At 37.5% G+C, this 24,398-nt stretch overlaps 1 protein-coding gene across 1 annotated transcript in view; it reads right to left on the bottom strand.

Moving 5' to 3' along the window:
- Positions 1-24,398, bottom strand: part of LOC138426405 (glycerophosphodiester phosphodiesterase domain-containing protein 4-like) — a 169,486-nt gene that overhangs the window by 105,691 nt on the left and 39,397 nt on the right. Inside the window, exons 4-8 of the mRNA XM_069564919.1 lie at positions 21,080-21,178; positions 20,916-21,009; positions 20,018-20,095; positions 18,663-18,808; positions 18,197-18,279 (exon numbers count right to left, since the gene is read on the bottom strand). Of these exons, the coding sequence (XP_069421020.1) occupies positions 18,197-18,279; positions 18,663-18,808; positions 20,018-20,095; positions 20,916-21,009; positions 21,080-21,178 (500 nt within the window). The remainder of the gene's footprint in view (positions 1-18,196; positions 18,280-18,662; positions 18,809-20,017; positions 20,096-20,915; positions 21,010-21,079; positions 21,179-24,398) is intronic.

Here is a 24,398-nt window from a genome sequence, read left to right as displayed (position 1 = left end):
ATGAGAAGAATATAAGATTAAGAAGAGGTCAAGAAAGCTAGAATTTATTGGCTAGAGTCCCATAGGGAATGGAGGTATGCAAGAAGAAAGCATTCTGGAGAAATATGTACAAGGATCCCTTGAAGTATGGCTAAATATCAATTTGTAAATGTACAGAGTAAAACTCTTATGAAGTTTGTCAAGAATAACTTCCAAGAAAAGGAAAATAACAAGAAAGTTCTAAGACAATTTACAGAGTTCACAAAGGGATGTAACTCACTCAAGCTCTATCAGTGGCATGACCTCAGTAATAACAAAGATACATCTTTGAGATGGGAATAATTTAGAACTAGAATTACTTTAGAATCTCCATAAAAGAACTTAAAAACAATCCTCCAAAGGATCAAACTAATCTTCAAGTAACTTAATTGTCTGCTAGAACAAGCACAAAATTCTTTAATGGAATACAAAAAAATATACCACCCAGAATGGTAAAGTCACAATGTCTGGCTTATAACCAAACTTTACCAGACATTGAATGAAGTATAAAAATGGGCTGGTGCTCTGAGATGACCCAGAGGGCTGGTATGGAGAGGGAGGTGGGAGAGGGGTTCAGGATTGGGAACACGTGTACACCCATGGCAGATTCATGTTGATGTATGGAAAAACCAATACAATATTGTAAAGTAATTAGCCTCTAATTAAAATAAATAAATTTTTTAAAAATGTAACCATAACCTAGAGAAATTACTCAGTAAAGACAAACTTGGAAATGACAGAGGTGACAGAATTCGTAAACAAGAATATTAAATCATGATAAAAAATAAAACGACGTATGTAATAGATGCAAAGGAACACATGAACATATGAAGACATAACTCTAAGAGTCAAAAAAGAAATAAATGGAAATTCTAGAGATAAAAAAATAACTGAAATGAAAATTTCACTAAATGAATTTAACAGCATATTTAATATTACAGATGATGTAAAGATCAGTGAATTTGGAGGTGCAGCAGTAAATCTATCCAAATGAACTGTAAGACAATATCAAGCAGTATTATATACATGCAGTCGCAGTCCTAAAAAGAGGGGAGGAACAGAAAAAAATCTGAGGAAGTAATAGTAAAAATTTCAAAAATTTATAAAAGTTAGGCATCAACAGATCCAACAACACTGATGAATACCAAGAAAAGTAAATATAGGAGTGCACATACCACTATGTGCATGTGTATGACTGGTGAAAAATTGGTGAGGAAAAGAAAATTGTAAAAGTAGCCACAGGGAAAGAAAATATATATTTAGATAGAAATAAAGATAAGTATATAGCAGACTTTTCAACAAAAAATATGAGATATGAAAAACAATGAAACAATGTATTTTAAATGGTGAAGGAAGAAAACAACTATCAACTTAAAATTCATCAAAAATGAAAGGAAGAAGAGATGATGCTGGAAAGATGACAGAGTACAAAGCATCAGGAATCTGTCTCCCCATCTAGACAACAACTGCACTCAAAGACTGTCTGATGTAATTCTCTTGGAAGTTTGGAGTACATGAAAGGCGTTCAACTTCCATGGGAAAACTCAGATGTAAACTGGGATTAATTTCAGTCAATTCCAACTCTTAGCACAATAGCAGCTACTCATTACCCACCCCTATTCACGTGGCAAACAACTGTGGACAGGTTCCTGGAGTAACTTGCACAGCAGCTGGTGAGTGCCAAGGTGGCAAAAAAAATCCTCTGTTCCAAATATAGGGTTTCTCTGCTCTGGTCACTGGTTACTTCTTGTCACAAAAGAGCAGAGATAAGACTGTTGTTGCACCTTCTTCCGCTGTTGCAAAGCCCTAGCCCTCTAACAGAAGTGACTTTCACAAGATTTAAAGGGCAGCACCCTTTTCAATGCTCATTTATGTTTCTCCTTTTCTCCTATTGTAAATCAGCCATTAAACAGTAGCTTTATATTAAAGTGATCTATATTAAAAACTTAAAATATTAAAAATATCTGTAGATACAAATGGAGAAAGCAATGGCAACCCATTCCAGTACTCTTGCCTGGAAAATCCCATGGACGGAGGAGCCTGGAAGGCTGCAGTCCATGGGGTCGCGAAGAGTCAGACATGACTGAGTGACTTCACTTTCACTTTTCACTTTCATGCATTGGAGAAGGAAATGGCAACCCACTCCAGTGTTCTTGCCTGGAGAATCCCAGGGACGGGGGAGCCTGGTGGGTTGCCATCTATGGGGCTGCACAGTGTCAGACATGACTGAAGTGACTTACAGCAGTAGCAGCAGCAGGGCATACAAAGAGAAATTAGAAAGTGACCATACATGGCCAAGGGAAGATCAGAAAAAACCTAAAAAAATACTCAAGTTTACACCTCAGGCTGATCCACGGCACAGAGACATCTAATAAAAATTAAAACAACAACAACAAAACCCAGCAAACCCAAAGGAAGGGAGAGAATCTCATTTCCAGTATTACCATACTACGCATCTCAAATGCCCAGTTTTTAACAAAACAAACAAACAAAAAAATCACAAGACTAACAAAAACAAAGTATGGTCCATTCAAAGAAAAAAAATCAACAAGAACTGTCCCTGAAAAAAAGCTAATGGTAGATATACTAGATAAAAACTTTAAAACAATCATATTAAAGACACTGAAAGAACTAAAGAAAGATGTGGATAAACTCAACAAAATAATGTATGAATAAAATGGAAATATTAATAGAGATTTCTTAAAACCGAAAAATAAACCAAAAAGTTATAGAGTTAAAAAGTACAACAACTGAAATGAAAAACTGACTACAGGGATTCAAAGGCAGATTTAAACAGGCAAAAGGAAGACTCACTGAACTAAAAGATAAGACAATCCAATTTTTTGAATATGAGAATAAAAAAAGATTATGTAAGAGCTAACAGACTCTAAAGGACACTCCAACATCAAAGCCAGACAAACATACTACAAGAAAATAAAATTATATACAATATCCCTTATGAACACTGATGTAAAAAAAAACCTCAATAAAATAGCAAATAGAACTCAGCATTGTATTAAAAAGGATTATATGTGAGATTTAGTCCCCAAATCCAAGAATGTTATTGAAATCCATCAATGTAATAAACCACATTAAAAGAATGAAAGAGAAAAAAACACACAATATTTCAAGTGATACTGAAAAGGAATTTGACAACATTCAACACCCTTTAACGATAAACATTCTCATCTAGCTAAAAATAGAAACTACACCAAAGTAATAAAAGACATATATGAAAAAGCCATGGCAAACATTATCACCATGGTGATGACAAAAAGCTTTCCCTCTAAAATTAAGAACAAGGTAAGGAAGTGTGCTTCTGGCACTTCTACTCAAAGTGACGCTAAAAGTTCTAGCCAGAGCAATTGAGCAACACAGAGAAATAAAATGGATCCAGGTTAGAACGGAAGAAGCTAAAATTACTTCTGTTTTCATATGGTATTATCTTATATGCTCCCTTCATAGATCATGGTCTTGTCATTGGTGAAGGGGCCTGCATAATTTCAATGAAGCTATGAGCCATACGATGCCATGCCACCCAAGACAAATGAATCACTGTCGACAGTTCTGACAAAATGCAGTCCACTGAGAAGGGAATGGCAAACCACATCAATATTCTTGCCTCAAGAACCCCATGAACATTAACAGTATGAAAAGGCAAAACGATATGACACTGCAGATGAGCCCCACTGGAGAAGAGCAGAGGGCAGTTACTAATAGCTCCAGAAAGAATGAAGCTCCTGGGTTAAAGTGGAAAGGACGCTCAGTTGTGGATGTGTCTGGAGGTGAAAATAAAGTCTGATGCTGCAAAGAATAATGCAGCATAGGAAGCTGGAATGTTAGGTCCATGAATCACGGTAAATTGGATGTGGTCAAACAGGAGATGGCAAGAGTGAACACTGACATCTTAGGAATCAGTGAACTAAAATGGACAGGAATGGGCAAATTTAATTCAGACGACCATGATATTTACCACTCTGGGCAAGAATACCTTAGAAGAAATGGAGTAGCCCTCACAGTCAAGAAAAGAGTCCAAAATGCAGTACTTGGGGGCAATCTCAAAAACAACAGAATGATCTCAGTTCATTTCCAAGGCAAACCATTCAATGTCACAGTAATCCAAGTCTACGCCCCAACACTAATGCCAAAAGAGCTAAAGTTGACCAGTTCTATGAAGACCTTCACGACCTTCTAAAACTAACATCAAAAAAAGATGTCCTTTTCATCACAAGAGATTGGAATGCAAAAATAGGAAGTCAAGAGACACATGGAATAACAGGCAAGTTTTGCTTTGGAATACAAATTGAAGCAGGACAAAGGCTAACAGAGTTTTGCCAAGAGAACACTCTGGTCATAGTAAAACCCTCTTCCAACAACACAAAAGATGACTACACAGAGACATCACCTACAGGTCAATACTAAAATCAGATTGCTTATATTCTTTGCATACAAAGATAGAGAAGCTTTATACACTCAGCACAAACAAGACCTGGAGCTGACTGTGGATCAGATTATCAGCTCCTTATTGAAAACTTCAGGCTTAAATTGAAGAAAGAAGGGAAAACCTCTAGGCCATTCAGGTATGACCTAAATCAAATCCCTTATGACTGACTATACAGTGGAGGTGATGAACAGATTCAAGGGATTAGATCTGGTAGACAGAGTGCCTGAAGAACTATGGACAAAGGTTTGTAACACTGTACAGGAGGCAGAGACTAAAACCATACCAAAGATAAAGAAACGCAAGAAGGCAAAGTGGTTGTCTGAGGAGGCTTTACAAATAACTGAGAAAAGAAGAGAAGTGAAAAGCAAGGTAGGAAGGGAAAGATAAACCCAACTGAATGCAGAGTTCAAGAAAATAGCAAGAAGAGATAAGAAGGTCTTCTTTATGAACAAGGAGAAAAACTGTAGAGAAACACAACAGAATGGGAAAGATTAGAGATCTCATCAAGAAAATTGGAGATACCAAGGAAACATTTCATGCAAAGAAAGTAAAGTCGTTCAGTCGTGCCCAACTCTTTGTGACCCCATGGACAGTAGCCTGCACCAAGCTCCTCCGTCCATGGGATTTTCAAGGCAAGAGTACTGAAGTGGGTGGCCATTTCCTTCTCCAGGGAATCTTCCCAACCCAGGGATCAAACCCAGGTCTCTTGCGTTGTAGACAGACGCTTTACTGTCTGACCCACCAGGGAAGTCCAATATTTCATGCAAGGACGAGCACAATAAAGAAAAGAAATGTAAGCACCTTACGGAAGCAGAAGAGATTAAGAAGAGGTGGCAAGAATACACAGAAGAACTATACAAAAGAAGATCTTAATGACCTGGATAACTATGATGGTTTCAGACATTCTGGAGTGTGAAGTCAAGTGTGTCTTAGGAAGCATCACTATGAACAAAGCTAGCGGAGGTGATGGAATTCCATTTCAAATCCTAAAAGATGATGCTGTGAAAGTGCTGCACTCAATACGCCAGCAAATTTGGAAAACTCAGCAGTGGCCACAGGACTGGAAAAGGTCAGTTTTCATTCCAAACTCAAAGAAAAGCAGTGTCAAAGAATGTTCAGACTACCCGAAAAACTGCACTCATTTTGCATGCTAGTAAGGTTATGCTCAAAATCCTTCAAACTAAGCTTCAGCAGTACATGAACCAAGAACTTCCAGATGTACAAGGTGAGTTTATAAAAGGCAGAGGAACCAGAGATCAAATTGCCAACATTTGTTGGATCATAAAGAAAGCAAGGCAATTCCAGAAAAACATCTGCTTCATTGAAAAAGCCTTTGACTGTGTGGATCACAACAAATTGTGAAAAATTCTTAAGAGATGGGAATACCAGACCATCTTACCTGTGGCCTGAGAAACTTGTATGTGGGTCAAGAAGCAACAGTTTGAACCTTATATAGAACAACTGACTGGTTCAAAATTGGGAAAAGAATAAGATAAGACTATATACAGGCACCCTGTTTCGCTTATATGCAGAGCATATCATGCAAAATGCAGAGCTGGATGAATCACAAGCTGGAATCAAGACTGCTGCAAAAAATATCAACAACCTCAGATGTAAAGATGATACCACCCTTATGGCAGAAAGCAAAGAGGAATTAAAGAGCCTCTTGATGAAGATGAAAGAGGAGAGTGAAAAAGCTGGCTTAAAACTCAACATTCAAAAACCAAGATCATGGCATCTGGGCCCATCACTTCATGGCAAATAGAAGGGGAAAAGTGGAAACGGTGGCAGATTTTATTTTCTTGCCCTCCAAAATCACTGCGGACAGTGACTTCAGCCAAGAAATTAAAAGATGCTTGCCCCTGGAAGGAAACCTATAACAAACCTAGACAGTGTATTAAAAAGCAGAGGCATTACTTTGCTGACAAAGGTCTGTATAGTCAAAGCTATGGTTTTTCCAGTAGTCAAGTACAGATGTGAGAGTTGAACCATAAAGAAGTTTGACTGCCAAAGAATTGATGTTTTCAAACTACAGTGCTAGAGAAGACTCTTGAGAGTCCCTTTGATTGTAAGAAAATCAAACCAGTCAATCCTAAAGGAAATCAACCCTGAATATCGACAGGAAGGACTAATGCTGAAGCTGATACTCCAATACTTTGGCCACTTGATACAAAGAGCCAACTCACTAGAAAAAAAATCTGATGCTGGGAAAGACTGAAGGCAAAAAGAGAAGAGGGCAGCAGAGATGAGACGATTAGATACCATCACCGACTCAATGCACACGAATTTGAGCAAATTCTGGGAGATAGTAAAGGATAGGGAAGCCTGGTGAGCTGCTGTCCTCAGGGTCACAAAGAATCAGACATGACAATGACTGAACAACAAAAACTCTTACATGCAGAAAAGCCTAAAATTTCCGTAACAAAAAGAAACAGAATAAATAAATTTTACAAAACAGCAATACCAAGGAAACAGCCAAAAATCAGCTGCATTTCTACACACTAAGAACAAAGAATATCTGTACAGGTTCATGAAGTAACTTGCAAAGCATGTTAAGACTCAGGGTGTCAAAGAGAAATCCTATACTCCAAATATAAGAAATCTCCACTCTGATCACTAATTACAGAAATCACAAAAACAGTTTCATTTAAAATGGCATCAAAAAGAATAAAATACTTAAAAGAATGAACTTAAACAAAGGAGGCCAAAGATTCATGCAATGAAAATGAGAAAATATTTCTGAAAGAAGTGGAGGAAGACAGATAAATGTAAACACATCTTATGTTTATGGATTGAAAAAACTAACATTGTTAATATGTTACTATTAACCAAAGCAATGAGAAGATTCACGCAATTCCTATCAAAATCTCAGTGATTTCCCCCTAGTTTTATTGAAATATACTTTACATACAGCACTGTAAAAGATTAAGGCATACAACATAATTATTTGACTTACATCCATCACAATATGATTATACTAGGTTTAGTGAACATCCATCATCTCATTCAGATACAATATTGATGATGTTGTTGTTTAGTCACTAAATCATGTTCAACTCTTTTGCAACCCCATGGACTATAGCCCGCCAGGCTCCTCTCAGTCCATAGTTTCCAAGGCAAGAATACTGGAGTGGGTGATCATTTCCTTCTCCTGGGGATCTTCCCAACCCAAGGATCAAACCCACGTCTCCTGCATTGGCAGGTGGCTTCTTTATCACTGAGCCATCAAAGAAACACTAGATACAACATTAAGAAAATGAAAAAATATTTTCCTTAATTATCTTTAGCATGTTACATATTACATCCCTATATTTATTTGTCTTGTAACTGAAAGACTGTACTTCATCTCATTTCACCAATTTCACCCCTCCTGTCTCTGAGTCACAAATCTAGTCACTGTCTCGAGTCACAAATCTGACCTCCTTTTCTATGAGTTTGTTTGGTTTTTGTTTGCTTGCTTGCTTTTGAAGTATAATTGAAGAATAACTGAACTACAACTATATTAATTCCTGGTGCACTACACAGTAATTTGATATTTCTGAACATTTAACAATGATCACCATTAAGCCTAGTTGTCATCTGTCACCAAAGATATTACACTATTATATTCCCCACACTGTGCATTTCATATCTGTGATTCATTTTGTAACTGAAAGCTTGTACCTCTTAAGGTCTTTCACCTATTTCTCTCCTCTCCACAAACCTCATCCCTTCTGGCAACCATCTGTTTGTTCTCTGCATCTATAACTAACTCTGTTTCTATTTGGTTATGATTGTTCATTTGTTTTAGGTTTGACATATAAATGAAATTTTACAGTACTTGTCATTCTCTGACTTATTTCACTTGGCATAATATCTCTAGGTACAAACGTGTTGTCACAAATGGCTAGTTTCATTCTGTTTATGGCTGAGAAATACTGCATATTTACATACATTATTTCTTCTTTATCCAATCACCTACTGATGGGTACTTAGGTTGCTTCTTTATCTTGAATGTTGTACATAATGCTACTACAGTGAACACAGTGGGGTATATATCTTTTCAAACTGGTGTTTTCATTTTCTTCAGATATACAACTAGAAGTGGAATTGCTAGAATATACGGTATTTATATGTTTAATTTATTTAGGAACTTCCATATTGTTCTCCACAGTGCCTGTACCAATTTACATTCTCATCAACAGTACACAAGAGATACTTTCTCTCCACATCCTTGCCAATATTTATAATTTGTTATCTTTTTGTTAATAGCCATTCTGACATGTGTGAGGGGATATCTCATTGTGGTTTTGATCTGCATTTCCCTATTGATTAGTGATATAGAGCATCTTTCCATATGTCTGTTGGCCACATGAATGTCTCCTTTAAAAAAATGTCTATTCAGGTCCTTTGTCCATTTTTTAATTGGTCATTTCTTTGATGCTGACTTGTATGAGTTCTTTATATTCTTTAAGATATTAATCACTTGTCAGATATGTCATTTGCAAATATCTTCTCCCATTCAGTACACAGCTTTTTCAATTTGTTGTTTCCTTCACTGAGGAAGAGCTTTTTTCATTTGATGTTGTCTCATTTACTTTTGCTTATGTTTCCTTAGCCTAATAAAACAGACCTCCCTTCAAAATTCTAAGACTTAAGTCAAAGAGTACATTACCAATATTTTCTTCTACAAGTTTATGTTTTATGATCTTACACATAAGACTTTAATTCATTTTGAGTTTATTTTGTATATGGTGTGAGAAAGTGGTACAGTTGTCCCAACACCATTTTTTGAAGAGTCTTTCCTTTCCCCATTGCATATTTTAGTCTCCATGGATATATACTAACTGCCCATATTACTATGGACTCATTTCTGGGCTCTCTATCCTATTCCACTGATTTATGTGTGTTTTTGTGCCTACATCATCCTGTTTTGATTACTGTAGCTCTACAGTATACTTTGAAGGAAGTCTTCTATCTTAAGACTATTTTGGGTACTCAGAGGTTTTCTGTGTTCCCATAAAAATTTTGGAATTATTTGTTCTAGATCTGTGAAAAATTCCATTGACATTTTAATAGAGATTTCACTGAATCTGTAGATTTCATCTGGTTGGTATGGTCATTTTAACAATATTAATTCTTCCAGTCCATGAGCATGGTGTATCTTTCTATACTTCTCCATTATCTGCAGTTTCATTTATTGTGTCTTGCAGTTTTCAAAGTACAGATGTTTTAGCTCCTTAGTAAGATTTGTTTGCAGGTATTCTACTCTTTTTTATGTCATTGTGAATGGGATTATTTTCTCTTTCTGATAGTTCTTTTCGTATATAGAAATGCAATATATTTCTGTGCATTAATTCCATAGACTGAGACTTTACCAAATTCATTAAAGAGTCATTGATAGGTCTATAGCAATCTCTTATGCTCCTTTCTATTTTTGTGCTGTTCGTTGTTAAGTTTCCCTTATTCATTTCTGACTTTATTGATTTGCTGCTGCTGCTGCTAACTCACTTCAGTCGTGTCCGACTCTGTGCAACCCCATAGACAGCAGCCCACCGGGCTCTGCTGTCCCTGGGATTCTCCAGGCAAGAACACTGGAGTGGGTTGCCATTTCCTTCTCCAATATATGAAAGTGAAAAGTGAAAGTGAAGTCACTGAGTTGTGTCCAACTCTCAGCGACCCCATGGACTGCAGCCTACCAGGCTCCTCCGTCTATGGGAGTTTCCAGGCAAGAGTACTGGAGTGGGGTGTCATTGCCTTCTCTGTTATTGATTTAGGTCTCTTTTTTTTTTTTCTTGAAGAATTAGGCTAAAGGTTTAACAATCTTGCATCTCCTTTCAAAGAACCAGTTCATACTTTCAGTGATCATTTCCATTGCTTTATGATGTCTCTTTTACTTGTTTCTGCTCTCAGCTTTATGAAATCCCTTATGATTATACAGTGGAAGTGAGAAATAGATTTAAGGGACTAGATCTGATAGATAGAGTGCCTGATGAACTATGGAATGAGGTTCATGACATTGTACAGGAGACAGGGATCAAGACCATCCCCATGGAAAAGAAATGCAAAAAAGCAAAACGGCGGTCTGGGGAGGCCTTGCAAATAGCTGTGAAAAGAAGAGAAGTGAAAAGCAAAGGAGAAAAGGAAAGATATAAGCATCTGAATGCAGAGTTCCAAAAAATAGCAAGAAGAGATAAGAAAGCCTTCTTCAGCAATCAATGCAAAGAAATAGAGGAAAACAACAGAATGGGAAAGACTAGAGAACTCTTCAAGAAAATTAGAGATACCAAGGGAACATTTCATGCAAAGATGGGCTCAATAAAGGACAGAAATGGTATGGACCTGACAAAGCAGAAGATATTAAGAAGAGATGTTAAGAATACACAGAAGAACTGTACCAAAAAGATCTTCACGACCCAGATAATCATGATGGTGTGAGCACTCATCTAGAGCCAGACATCCTGGAATGTGAAGTCAAGTGGGCCTTAGAAAGCATCACTAAAAACAAAGCTAGTGGAGGTGATGGAATTCCAGTTGAGCTATTTCAGATCCTGAAAGATGATGCTGTGAAAGTGCTGCACTCAATATGCCAACAAATTTGGAAAACTCAGCAGTGGCCACAGGACTGGAAAAGGTCAGTTTTCATTCCAATTCCAAAGAAAGGCAATGCCAAAGAATGCTCAAACTACCGCACAACTGCACTCGTCTCACATGCTAGTAAAGTAATGCTCAAAATTCTCCAAGCCAGGCTTCAGCAATACATGAACCATGAACCTCCTGATGTTCAAGCTGGTTTTAGAAAAGGAACCAGAGGAACCAGAGATCAAACTGCCAACATCAGCTGGATCATGGAAAAAGCAAGAGAGTTCCAGAAAAACATGTATTTCTGCTTTCTTGATTATGCCAAAGCCTTTGACTGTATGGATCACAATCAACTGTGTAAAATTCTGAGAGATATGGGAATACCAGACCTCCTGACCTGCCTCTTGAGAAATCTGTATGCAGGTCAGGAAGCAACAGTTAGAACTGGACACGGAACAACAGACTAGTTCCAAATAGAAAAAGGAGTACGTCAAGGCTGTATATTGTCACCCTGCTTATTTAACATGTATGCAGAGTACCTCATGAGAAATGCTGGACTGGAAGAAACACAAGCTGGAATTGAGACTGCCAGGAGAAATATCAATCACCTCAGATATGCAGATGACACCACCCTTATGGCAGAAAGTGAAGAGGAACTAAAAAGCCTCTTGATGAAAGTGAAAGAGGAGAGTGAAAAAGTTGGCTTAAAACTCAACATTCAGAAAACGAAGATCATGGCATCCAGTCCCATCACTTCATGGGAAATAGATGGGGAAACAGTGGAAACAGTGTCAAACTTTATTGTTTTGGGCTCCAAAATCACTGCAGATGGTGACTGCAGCCATGAAATTAAAAAACGCTTGCTCCTTGGAAGAAAAGTTATGACCATCCTAGATAGCATATTCAAAAGCAGAGACATTACCTTGCTGACTAAGGTCCATCTAGGCAAGGCTATGGTTTTTCCAGTAGTCATGTACAGATGTGAGAGTTGGACTGTGAAAAGGGCTGAGCTCCGAAGAATTGATGCTTTTGAACTGTGGTGTTGGAGAAGACTCTTGAGAGTCCCTTAGACTGCAAGGAGATCCAACCAGTCCATTCTGAAAGAGATTAACCCTGGGATTTCTTTGGAAGGAATGATGCTAAAGCTGAAACTTCAGTACTCTGACCACCTCATGCGAAGTATTGACTCACTGGAAAAGACTTTGATGCTGGGAGGGATTGGGGGCAGGAGGAGAAGGGGACAACAGAGGATGAGAAGACTGGATGGCATCACTGACTCGATGGACTCCGGGAGTTGGTGATGGACAGGGAGGCCTGGCATGCTGCGATTCATGGGATCACAAAGAGTTGGACACAACTGAGCGACTGAACTGAACTTTTGAGTTTTGTTTGATCTTCTTTTTCTAATAATTTTAGGTGTAAGGTTATGTTATTTTTGTTTCCTAAGGTTGGCTTGTAGTACCACAAACTTGTCTTAAAACTGCTTTTGCCGCATTGCATAAATTTTGGATCACTGTTTTTTCATTTTGCTTCAAAGTATTATTTTTCTCTTCTTTGATTTCTTCAGTGACTCATTGGTTGTTTAGTATCATTCTTCAGCCTCCACATGTTTGTATGTTTTCCAGGTTTTTTTCCTTCTAATTGATTTATAAGCTTATAGCACTGTGGTTGAGAGAGAGGTATGATATAATTTCAGTGTTCTTAAACTTACTGAGGCTTGTTTTATGGCCTAGCATGTAATCTGTCATGGAGAATGTTTGATTTGCATTTGAAAAGAAGAGGTATGCTGCTGCTTTTTAGTGAAATTTAATGGAATGTGATGCTGCTTATATATTTAGATATATATTATATATATATGTGTGTATATATATATATATATATATATATATATATATATATATATATATATATAGCTAAAATGGGAGACCACTGTGATCTTAGGAGACAAATGCTGCCATTACTTTTAATATTTGGATGATAAATTCCTGTTGTAAATGCAATGGTAAGTGGTTTGAAGGGGCATTCTGTAGGAAAATCAATTGGTGAAAAGAATATGCCACCTTCATACGGGCTGTCATTAGGTGCCATAACTGCGGCTTGCCAAGGAAATGTATCTGCACCAAATGGACCTGAAAAAAACACTGCTGAAGGCTCATGGGCTAAATCATTAAGTTCCTTATTAATCTGTTTCAACACCACAGTCTGGGCTTTTCATCTGACTTCTCAATATCTTGCTGTGTACTCAAAGGTGTGGCCAACCAGCTGATTATCCTAGTGACTGGGAAGGATTCCCTCACTGTCCCAAATCAGCTCTGCCAGACATAAGTGCAGAAGGGCTAAGACCTTCCTCAAGCCACTGTTGGCCTTCTCCCCATACAGTAATCGGTCCTTCCTGGTCCTACAGGGCTCACAAGCACAACACAGCCACAAGATGTCTGGCCTGACATAATTATTTTACATCTTCTTATTTTGTGCATCCCTTAACTACTTATTGTGGACATAGATGACTTTCTTACTTTTACCTTGCAACCTTCCTACTAGCTTTATAAGTGAATGATCGTCTGTGTATTTGCCTTTACCAATGAACTTTTTCCTTTCAAATTTTTCTATTTCTAGTTGTGGCCTTTTCCATTTAGAGAAGTCCCTTTAACATTTCTGGTAAAGCTGGTTTCATGGAGCTGAATTCTTTTAGCCTTCAGTTCAATTCAGTCACTCAGTTGTGTCTGACTCTTTGTGACCCCATGGACTGCAGCACGCCAGGCTTCCCTGTCCAACACCAACTCCAGGAGCTTACTCACACTCATGTCCACTGAGTTGGTGATGCCATCCAACTATCTCATCCTCTGTTGTCCCCTTCTCCTCCCGTCTTCAATCTTTCCCAGCATCAGGGTCTTTTCCAATGAGTCAGTTCTTCACATCAGGTGGCCAAAGAATTGGAGTTTCAGCTTCCAATGAATATTCAGGACTGATTTCCTTTAGGACTGACTGGTTGGATCAAACTTTATTTAACCTTCAAATGTGAGTGAGAAGCTTGTAGAGCATTCCTGGTTATAGATTTTTCCTGTTTATTATTTTAAATAATTGACCTTCATGGCCTGCATAGTTTCTGCCAAAAACTTGGCTCAAAATCTTATAGGAATTCCTTTGTACATAACATTTTGCTTTTCCCTTGCTGCTTTTAAGATTTTCTCTTTAACTTTTGCCATTTCAATTACAACTTGTCTTGGTGTGAACTTCTTTGGGTTTGAGCTGTTCGGTATTCTCTGTCCTTCTTTGACTTGGATGTCTGTTTCCTTTTCAAGGTTAGGAAAGTTTTCAGCTATTATGTCTCCAAATATATTCTCTGCACACCTTCTCTCCCCTCTTTCTGCTGCTGCTACTTGCTGTTTAATCACTAAACCATGTCTGACTCTTTGCTACCCCAGGAACTATAGCTTGCCAGTCTCCTCTATCCATGGGATTTCCCAGGCAAGAATACTGGAGTAGGCTTCCATTTCCTTCTTAAGGGCTTCTCATTATGAGAACCCCCTCCCAAATGTGAATGTTAGTATGCTTAAGGTTGTATCAGAAGTCTCTGATTGTTGTTTAGTCACCAAGTCACGGCCGGTTTGTCACGACTCCATGGACTGCAACATGCCAGGCTTCCCTGTACCTCATCATCTCCTGGAGTTTGCCCAAGTTCATGTCAATTGCATCAGTGATGCCATCCAACCCTCTCAACCTCTGTCACTCTCTTCTCCTTCTGCCTTCAATCTTTCCCAGAATCAGGGTCTTTTCCAATGAGCCAACTCTTTGCATCAGGTGCCCAAAGTACTGGAGCTTCAGCTTCAGTATCAGTCCTTCCAATGAATATTCAGGGTTGATTTTCTTTAGGATTGACTGGTTTGATCTCTTGGCCAGTATAAGGGACTCTCAAGAGTCTTCTCTAGCACCACTGCTGCCAGTGTCTATGTGTCCATGATGAGTTTCAACTACCTCCTGTCTCTCCAGATGGTTCTCAAAGATCATCAAGTGAGTCTGACCAAAGATTCTTTCAAATCACTGATTCTGCCCTGAATCTCACAAGTGTGTGAACATTTGTGTTTTCTATTTAAGTATGGAGTCTCTATTTCCCACAGCTCTCTGGCTCTCCCAAAAGTAAACCCTACTCACCCAAAGTGAAATGCTCTTCGGGTTCATCTTCCCAGTGCAAGACCTCTGAGGTGGGAATCCCAGTGTAAGGCTCAAACTCCTCACTCCTTGGGAAGAACCTCTGTGATAATACTTATATTTGCATTATACCTACCCTGGGGTATAAAGTCTTAACTATACCAAATCACTGCCCCTCCTATCTGTCTCACTGTGGTTCCTTCCTTATATCTTTATTTGTAGAAAATCTTTTCTGCTAGTCTTCAGGTCATTCTCATGGATAGTTTCTCTGTAAGTAGTTGCAGTTCTTGTGTGCCCATGGAAGCAGACAAGCTCATGGTTATCCTACTGTCTTATTATCTTGGCCTCCAATGACATTTTTTGAAGAAAGAAAAAGTCATCCTAAAATTCATATGGAATCACAAACCAAAACAATCTTAAAAAAGAAAAACAAAACTAGAGTACTAACACTTCTTGATTAAAAACTTATTACAAACCTACAGTAATCAAAACAGTAGGGTACTGAAATAAAGACAAACAGACAAGGAACAGAACATAGTCCAGATATAAACCCTTGCATATATGGTCAAATGACTTTCAGCAAGGGTGGCAAGACCATTCAACAGAGAGAAAAAAAAAAAACAATCTTTTCAACAAATGGTGCTGGATATTCACATGAAAAGAACAAAACTGGACCACTGCCTAACATCATATACAAAAACTCAAAACGGATCAAAGAACTAAATGTAAAAACTAAAACAATGTATCTCTCTTAGTAGAAAATACAGGGGAAAATATATTTGGCAATGATTTGGCAATGATTTCTTGGATATGAAAATAAAGATACAGGCAACAATGTAAATAAACTAATTGGCCTTCATTAATATTTAACATTTTGTGCATAAAAAGGCAATATCAATAGAGTAAAAAAGCAATCTACAGAATGGGAAAATATTTTCAAGTTAAATATCTGGTAAGTGATTAATATCCAAAATATAGAGAGAACTTCTAAAACTCAACAGCAAAAAAATACAACCCTAGAAAAGAATCTGAAAAAGGACAGAGAGAGAGAGAGAGGTCTGAATCACTTTGCTGTACACCCGAAAGTAACACAGCAATATAAATCAACTGTATTTCAATTTTTTTTAATGAAATTCAGTAAACTAAAAAACAAAAAATTCAAAAATGGCCAAAGGACTTGAATAGACATTTCTCCAAAGATTATAGATAGACAGTGAGTATAGGAAAATATAGTCAACATTACTTATCACTAGGGAAATGCAAATCAAAATTATAATGAAATATCATACTTCACATCCATTAGATGGCTCCCACCAAAAGAACATAAAACAACTACTGTTGGCAAAGATGTGGAGAAATTAGTAGACTTCTACACTGTAAGTGGGGACATACAATGATGCAACTACTGTGGAAAACTCTAGGACAGTCCTTCAAAAAATTAAAAAGAGAATTATCATTATAAACCAGCAATTCCCTTTCTGGACATATACCCCAAAGAACTGAAAGCAGTCTCAAATAGATATTTATAAACCCATGTTCAAAGCAGCATTATTAACTATAACTAAAATGTAAAACCAACCCAAATGTCAAAACTGATGAAAGCAAAATGCAAGTGTATATATATATGTGTATATATATATATATATATATATATATATATATATATGGTAGAATATTATTCATCCTTTTAGGATGGCAATTTTGAAATAAAATATGAATGAACTTGAAGACTACAAGACTGACAGACATGCCAGTCACAAAAAAAATCACATACTATATGAATTATACATTTATATGAGGTACCTAAAATATAGACAAAATCATGGAGACAGAAAAGTACAATGGAGTTTCTAGGGGCTGGGGGGTGGGGGAGGAGGGAATGGGGCGTCATTGATTAGTGGGTCTAAAGCTTTAACAAGATGAAAAGAAGTCACAGAGATAGTTGGCTGAAGTTTCCGCAACATTAAAAACATGTAAAATACCACTGATACATACATCTTAGAATAGTAAGCATAGTAAATTTAATGTTTTGTATTTTACTTCAAAAAATTTTAATTGAAAAAATGAGGCCAACACAAAATATTTACTTGGCAAAGCAACCTCAATGACCTAATTGTCTTCTTGGTGAGTAGGTACATTTCAAAGTAGAGAAATGAAGAATTAAATATATGTATTTCCAAAAAAGCATACATGTTATTAATATTTGTACTTGAATCTTTGGGTATTTGGCATTTTAAGTAAATTTTAAGTAAAATTATTTTTAAGGCAATTTGGAAAGGTTACCTTTGTAAATCCAATTTAAAATATGAAATTGAGTAACTGATCTAGATTTGTGATTATAAGTTCACATCTCATTTATAAAAGGATTTGAAATATATCAAACAATGTATATAGTTATACATTTAATGTGTTAGATTTGTAAGAATTACTCAAGTAGTCTGAAAAGACTGAAACTGCAGTACCTAAAAAAGAAAACACATTAAATGCATAATTGCAGTTGAAAACATCTAAAGCATTTAACTAAAATGCCTAAGTATTATTCAAAGGCCCTGGAAAATGTTATTTAAAATGTTAAGATCCATAAAAGGAATAAGGTTCTTTGTAAACATGCCATGTCTCCTTCACTGGCTGGGAACAGCTCTTGGACAGAACTCTATCTCACTCATCTGCCCCTCCCTTGCACTCAAAAGAAGGATATAGTAGGTGTCCAGGGAATGCTAACTAATTAATTAAATAGATTGCTAAGGTAGGGCATGGGGACAAGTTGTAAGCATGTTGGCAGGGGACACAAATGTGAGCTATTTGTGGAGACTATATAGAGTGTGTGATTTATGAGTCTGTGATTGAGAATGTAGGGGTGCAGATATGTGGTTTGTAAAGGAGAAGTGATTTATGTATGTTATCTACAGATGTACCAGGTTAATAAGGGAGAAACTTCCCAGGGCTTGCCCTCTCTACAGCTTGGGCCAGACTAGAGTCATCCACTGGTCTTTTCTCCTCCCGCCCTGGTCCCTTCTTTCCTACCTTATATGTACATCACTCTCCAGTCCATAGGCCCCATGTTCAACAGCCTTCTCAAAGGACATGATGGTATTCTCAGGCCCCAGCTGTGGAAGAAAAGGACATTAGGCCTTTAATTTCACAGTCTTTTCTGCTGATATCCCTTTTAGGGTAGTGACGGGGCCCAGTAAGAAAGGACTTTAGAAAGCAAAATTTGGTTCCCTCGGCTCTTTGTTCAAAGAACCTGCCTACAATCTTGTCTACCAAATCTGATTCAGGGACTCTGCTCATCTGAGGCAATGTCACTGGACACAATAAAGAGAAATGGACTGAGAATTAGGTGAGTTCAAGTCCAACCTCTACAATTAATTACTTATTCTTGTCATCTCAAGTCAACCCCTTTACTTCTCCAGGGGGTTCTGAGGATCTGATGGGCCCTCTACACCCATGCACACATTTACTCACCCACATTCTTCTTGCTCAGACCTACCATGGGTGCACCTCTATGTCCAAAGAAGTCCGGCTTGGGTGCCAATTTATTCTTCTCCTGAACGCAGGGAGAAAAATTCCCCAATGGAAGCAAATAGAGACACAAAAGGATAAGAAAAAAGGGCAATCCAACAGCCACTTGTAGAGCTGAAAAAGTTGAAGGAGGAGGAAGTAAGGGGGGAAAAAAAGCAAACAGGAATGGAGAACCATCCCAAGCAACTATCCCCAAGCAACAACCAATAAATACTCAGTCCATGGGTTCACTAACTCTGTAGACTCACTGATTTACTCTATATTTCTTTCATATCCTTATGTTCTCTCAGTGATCTGAAAACACAGGAATATCCAAATATAAGCATTATTATTAAGTCACTACAGTTACAAATGTAAATTTACAAAGGAATGAATTGTACAAGAGGTGGGAAGCAAAGGAAAAAGAGGGACTGTTAAGGAATATCTTCTCAGAAAGAGGAGTTTAGTTGGTTCTGAGAAAGCCAGGAAGCCCTTTAAAAATAAGCTTCGTTAGTCACTGAGTCATGTCTGACTCTTTGTGACCCATGGACTGTAGCACACTGGGCTCCTCCATCCATGGGTTTCCCAGACGAGAAGACTGGAGTGGACTGCCATTTTCTTCTCCAGGGTCTCTTCCCAACTGAGGGATCAAACTCACATCTTCTGCATCGGCGGGTGGATTTTTTACCACTGAGCCACCAGGGAAGGCCAAAGATAAGCTTTAAATGCCTCTATTTCAGGCAGTAAGGTAGAGTAGAAGGGATAGTGCTGATGTGTGTTTGGTTGTGTGTCCAATTCTTTGTGACCCTTTGGACTAGCCTTCCAGGCTTCTCTGTCCATGGGATTTTTCAGGCAAGAATACTGGAGCGGGTTGCCATTTTCCTACTCCAAGGGGTCTTGCTGACCCAGGGATTGAACCTGAGTCTCCTGCATGGCAGGCAGATTCTTTACCTACTAAGCCACTGGGGAAGCCCAGAAGGGATAGTAGTTGACAGAAATGTGAATTCAATGCCAGATGCTACCACTTTCTAATTGTGTGACTCAGACATGTTGCTTAACCTCTCTGGGTCTTCATTATCTTCATTCTGAAAAATGGAGCTATCTTGCTACCAATATCTACTTCATAGAATTGATACAATAGTTGACACCACAGGTACTCAGTATTTTGTGCTCGCGCGCTCTTTCTCTCTCTCTCACACACACACACACAGAGCCTGACCATAATACCTATTTATCATTGGCCATTTCCCACTTACTACTTTAGACCTCTGAACATTTTACCCATTTGTAAGTTTTAAATTTTACCACCTATGTCACTTTTGAACATAGATCTTCAGCTCTAACCTCTCAACTTTGTGAGCACATTACATCTCTTGTTTCTTTTTCTCTCATTACATGTCATCTGGTATCTTCTGATTCTAGCTAAAATTTAGGAAAAGAAAAGAGTTAATTATTGTTTCTTCTAAGATCTTGCCCCCAGAAACATTTCCTAAAATTCACCCTCCACCTACATATATACACATATACAAACACACAAGGGCAACACTGCAATCCTAGTCTTTCTCTTGCCTGCATCTGTACAAACAAGTAGAATGCAAGCACTCCTTGTTTAACCAGTAATCAAAAAGACACAGACAGAAGGTCCTCCTGGTTTCTCAGTAAGGGTGTGGAGAGATAACTCCATTCTCAAAACAGTTTCAAGTACACCTCTGATTCTTATTTGTTTCCATGATATTAGGACAAAGAATGGAGAGGAACAGAGGCACATATTTCTGCTTCTGGGGAAGTTCCCAGATGTGACAGGGACTCACACACTTCTACTCTGAGTTACTAAGATGTACCCATGGATATCTGCACCTGGTTCATGAGTTGAAACTAGTAATATTTAAATACAAACTTAAAGAACTGGGATTTATAACATCATTCTGGTCAAATAAAATTGCCTCTATTCTCTCCCTAATCCCAATCCATTTCAAGACGGTCAATGTGTAACAAAAGAGAGAAAACTTTTATTTTTCTAGAAGAAGAATCCCTCTTTACAAGAAGATTGGTTTGATCAGGGAAATGCTATGATAGGTCATGTGGGGTTGTCTGACTATACGGAGCATGACTGAGTAATAAGCTGAATGAATTTCAAAGAGGTATACTGGTGGCTACCTATCCAGCTTGTTTCACTGAGTAAGGTACAGAAGTTAAAGGCAGAACTGAAAGGATCAGGCAAGGTTTCACCCACAGAACATACCTTCTCCTTCCAAATGGATCAAGTAGAAAGCCAAAGGCCATGAAAGAATAACCATCATAGCTATGCTGCTCAGGTGTATGTAGGGAGCAAAGACCTGGGAGAAAGCCAAAAGTCAGGCTGAACACATTTGAACAGACAGGGCTACAACTAAGAATGGTGCTTACCTGCAGTGACAGCCCAACGGTGAGCCATCTGTCTTTCCAGTAAGTGAATAAAATCCAGAAAAAAAATGAGCATATCACAATCACTAGCAGAATCAGGGTCTGGGGAAACAAAAAGAATTTCCTGACTTCCAAGCACTAATCTTGGATGAGAACCATCCTTAGGAAATGTATGTGTGCCTATAGTGTCTGGGTCCTCATTTCCTCATCCTTTTAACCTATCCAACCTGCAAATGCTCAATATTAGATGAATTCAATAATTTACCCTCTTTGCTTTCTGGAGAAAAAAAATTACACAGCTATGTATATGGCCTGATACCTTTACTAACTTATCATCTCCACCTCAGCTGGGCCTGGCATGTCTCACTCAGCTTCAATAATGGCTATTATAAATATTCACTACTCTTTTATATGACTCAATATGGTAACAAGTAAAAAATATTTTATAAGTTAAGTACCTTCTCAGTGAACGTTTTCCCCAGCTGACTGTAAGTTTCAAGAGGTCAAGGACAATATTTGTTTATAATTATATCTTCACTGCCTTGCAGAATATGTCTGATTCATAGAAAATACCCAATAAACATTTGTTGAACAGATGAAAAATATCTGTTAGCCAGAACACTAATTATTTCATTGAGAAAGAACACTGAGACCAAGCATATACAACTTTAAATTTTTCTCCTTCAAATATAGTTTTTCTGCTTCTATGTTGCCTGTAAAGAATACTTGGTTCCCACTCTCTCATAATCTCTATAAAAAAGCAATTGATTCCATAATTAAACCTTCTCACAAAATAATTCCAGGTCATACTGCCTTCAATGGTTAATTTTCCAAACGTTTAAGAAAGAAATATTTCCACTTTAACAAGCTCTCCTAGAGAATAAAACAGAGGGAATGCTCTCTAACTTGTCTTATGAAGCCAACAAAACATTGATATTCAAATTCAATAAGGACATTACAAGAGAGAAAAATTATAGTCCAATTTCTCCTATTAACAGATGCAGAAATCTTAACCATTACAACACAAGGGTTTGATTGTCAAATAAGATTCATATGAATCTTCTGTGATTCTGTGATCACACCCAACACCAAACTTCACTAATGATTGAAATGATAGTCAATTAAAGATAAAAATTTTTCTTGTGGAAAAATCTGATTCTATCAAATGCAGCTATTCATAAAAATGTCTTTCCTTTCCTGTATTATGATACATGCTGATCCTGGACTTAAAATATGAGGTGTGTTTTTTGTAGCAATATTTTTTGGAATCCATTTTCTTGAATAATGGAAATAAAAGCAAAAATAAACAAATGAGACCTAGTTAAACTTAGAAGTTTTTGCACAGCAAAGGAAACCAAGAACAAAATGAAAAGACAATCCACAGAAGAAGACAAAATATTTGCAAATGCTGCAACTATCAAAAAACCAAACAACCCAATCAAAAATGGGCAGAAGACCTTAACAGACCTTTTGCCAAAGAAAACATATAGATAGCCAACAGGGAAATGAAAAGATGCTCAACAGCACCAATTATTAGAGAAATGCAAATCAAAACTACAATGAGGTATCAACTCACACCAGTCAGAATGGCTGTCAAAAAAAGTCTACAAATAATAATTGCTGGAGAGGTGTAGATAAAAGGGAACCCTCCTAAACTGTTGGTAGGAATGTAAACTGGTGCAGCCACAGGAAAATGGTTGGAGGCTCCTTAAAAAACTAAAAGTAGAGCTACCATATGACCCTGCAACACCACTCCTGGGCATATATCTAGAGAAATACATGGTCTGAAACAATACATGAACCCCAATGTTCATTGCAGCACTATTTACAATAGCCAAGACATGAAAGCAACATGAATGTCTATCAACAGATGAATGCACAAAGAAAATGTGGTACACAGATACAATGGAATCTTACTTAGCCATTAAAAAAATGAAATATTGCCAATTGCAATAACACAGATGAATCTAGACCTTGTCAAACTAAGTATGTCAGATTGAAAGGCAAATATCATATGATTTCATTTATATGCAGAATCTAAAAAAAGATACAAATGAAGTTATTTACAAAACAGAAATAGATTCACAGACACAGAAAACAAACTATGGTTGCCAAAGGGGAAAGGAGAATGGGGAGGGAAAAATGAGGAGTTTGGGATTAACAAATACACATTACTATATATGAAATGGATTAAAAAACAAGGATCTACTGCATAGCACAGGGAACTATACTCAACATCTTACAGTGATTTATAATGGAAAAGAATCTTAAAAAGAATATATATGCATGTGTGTTTATAAATGATCACTTGGCTGTACCCCTAAAACAACACTGTAAATCAACTAAGCTGTTGTTTAGTTTCTAAGTTGTATCCAATTCTGGGTGACACCATGCACTCAACACGCCAGGTTTCCCTGTCCTTCATTATCTCCCAGAGTTTGCTCAAACTCATGTTCATCGAGTCGGTGATGCTCTCTAACCATCTCATCCTCTGCATTCCCTTCTCCTTTTGCCTTCAGTCTTTCCGAGAATCAGGGTCTTCTCCAATGAGTCAGCTCTTCACATCAGGTGGTCCAAAGTATTAGAGCTTCAGCTTCAGCATCAGGCCTTCCAATGAATATTCTGGGGTGATCTCCTTTAGGATTGATTGGGGTGATCTCCTTTAGGATTGACTGGTTTGATCTTGCAGTCCAAGGGACTCTCAAGTCTTCTCCAGCACTACAGTTTGAAAGCACCAATTTTTCAGTGCTCAGCCTTTTTTATGTCCCAACTCTCACAACTCTCACATGACTACTGGAAAAATAATAGCTTTGTTTAAAAGGACCTGTGTCAGCAAAGTGATGTCTCTGCTTTTTAATACACTGCCTAGCTTTCTCGCAACTTTTCCTTACAAAGAGCAAGCATCTTTTAATTTCATGGCTGCAGTCACCATCTACAGTAATTTTGGAGCCCAAAAAAATAAAATCTTTCACTCTTTCCACTTTTTCCCCTTCTATATGCCATGAAGTAAATCAACTATACTTCAATAATAAGAAATTTGTTAATGTGAGGTGTGTGTTTTGAGCAAAATGTATGGAAACTTCGATTCACGAAGGAGCCTTTTGAGTTATGAAGCATCCTTATCTTATATCCCATTAATTATGCAACTTGGGTCAGCCATGTCTCCCACCATACAAATTTATAAATTTCAAGATTATTTACAATAAGCGACCCAAATATACCAGGTTATATTCTGCTAGAAATTTTCATAGATAAAAATTCTTCACTACCTTTTGACTAATAACTATTTTTAGTATGTTTAAATACCTTTGGTATGTTTATA

Source organism: Ovis canadensis, chromosome 21 (genome assembly GCF_042477335.2).
Source record: "Ovis canadensis isolate MfBH-ARS-UI-01 breed Bighorn chromosome 21, ARS-UI_OviCan_v2, whole genome shotgun sequence".
NCBI classification, from domain to species: Eukaryota; Metazoa; Chordata; class Mammalia; order Artiodactyla; family Bovidae; genus Ovis; species Ovis canadensis.
Note: the sequence above shows the minus strand (reverse complement) of the source record. Positions and strands in the feature narration are given on the sequence as shown.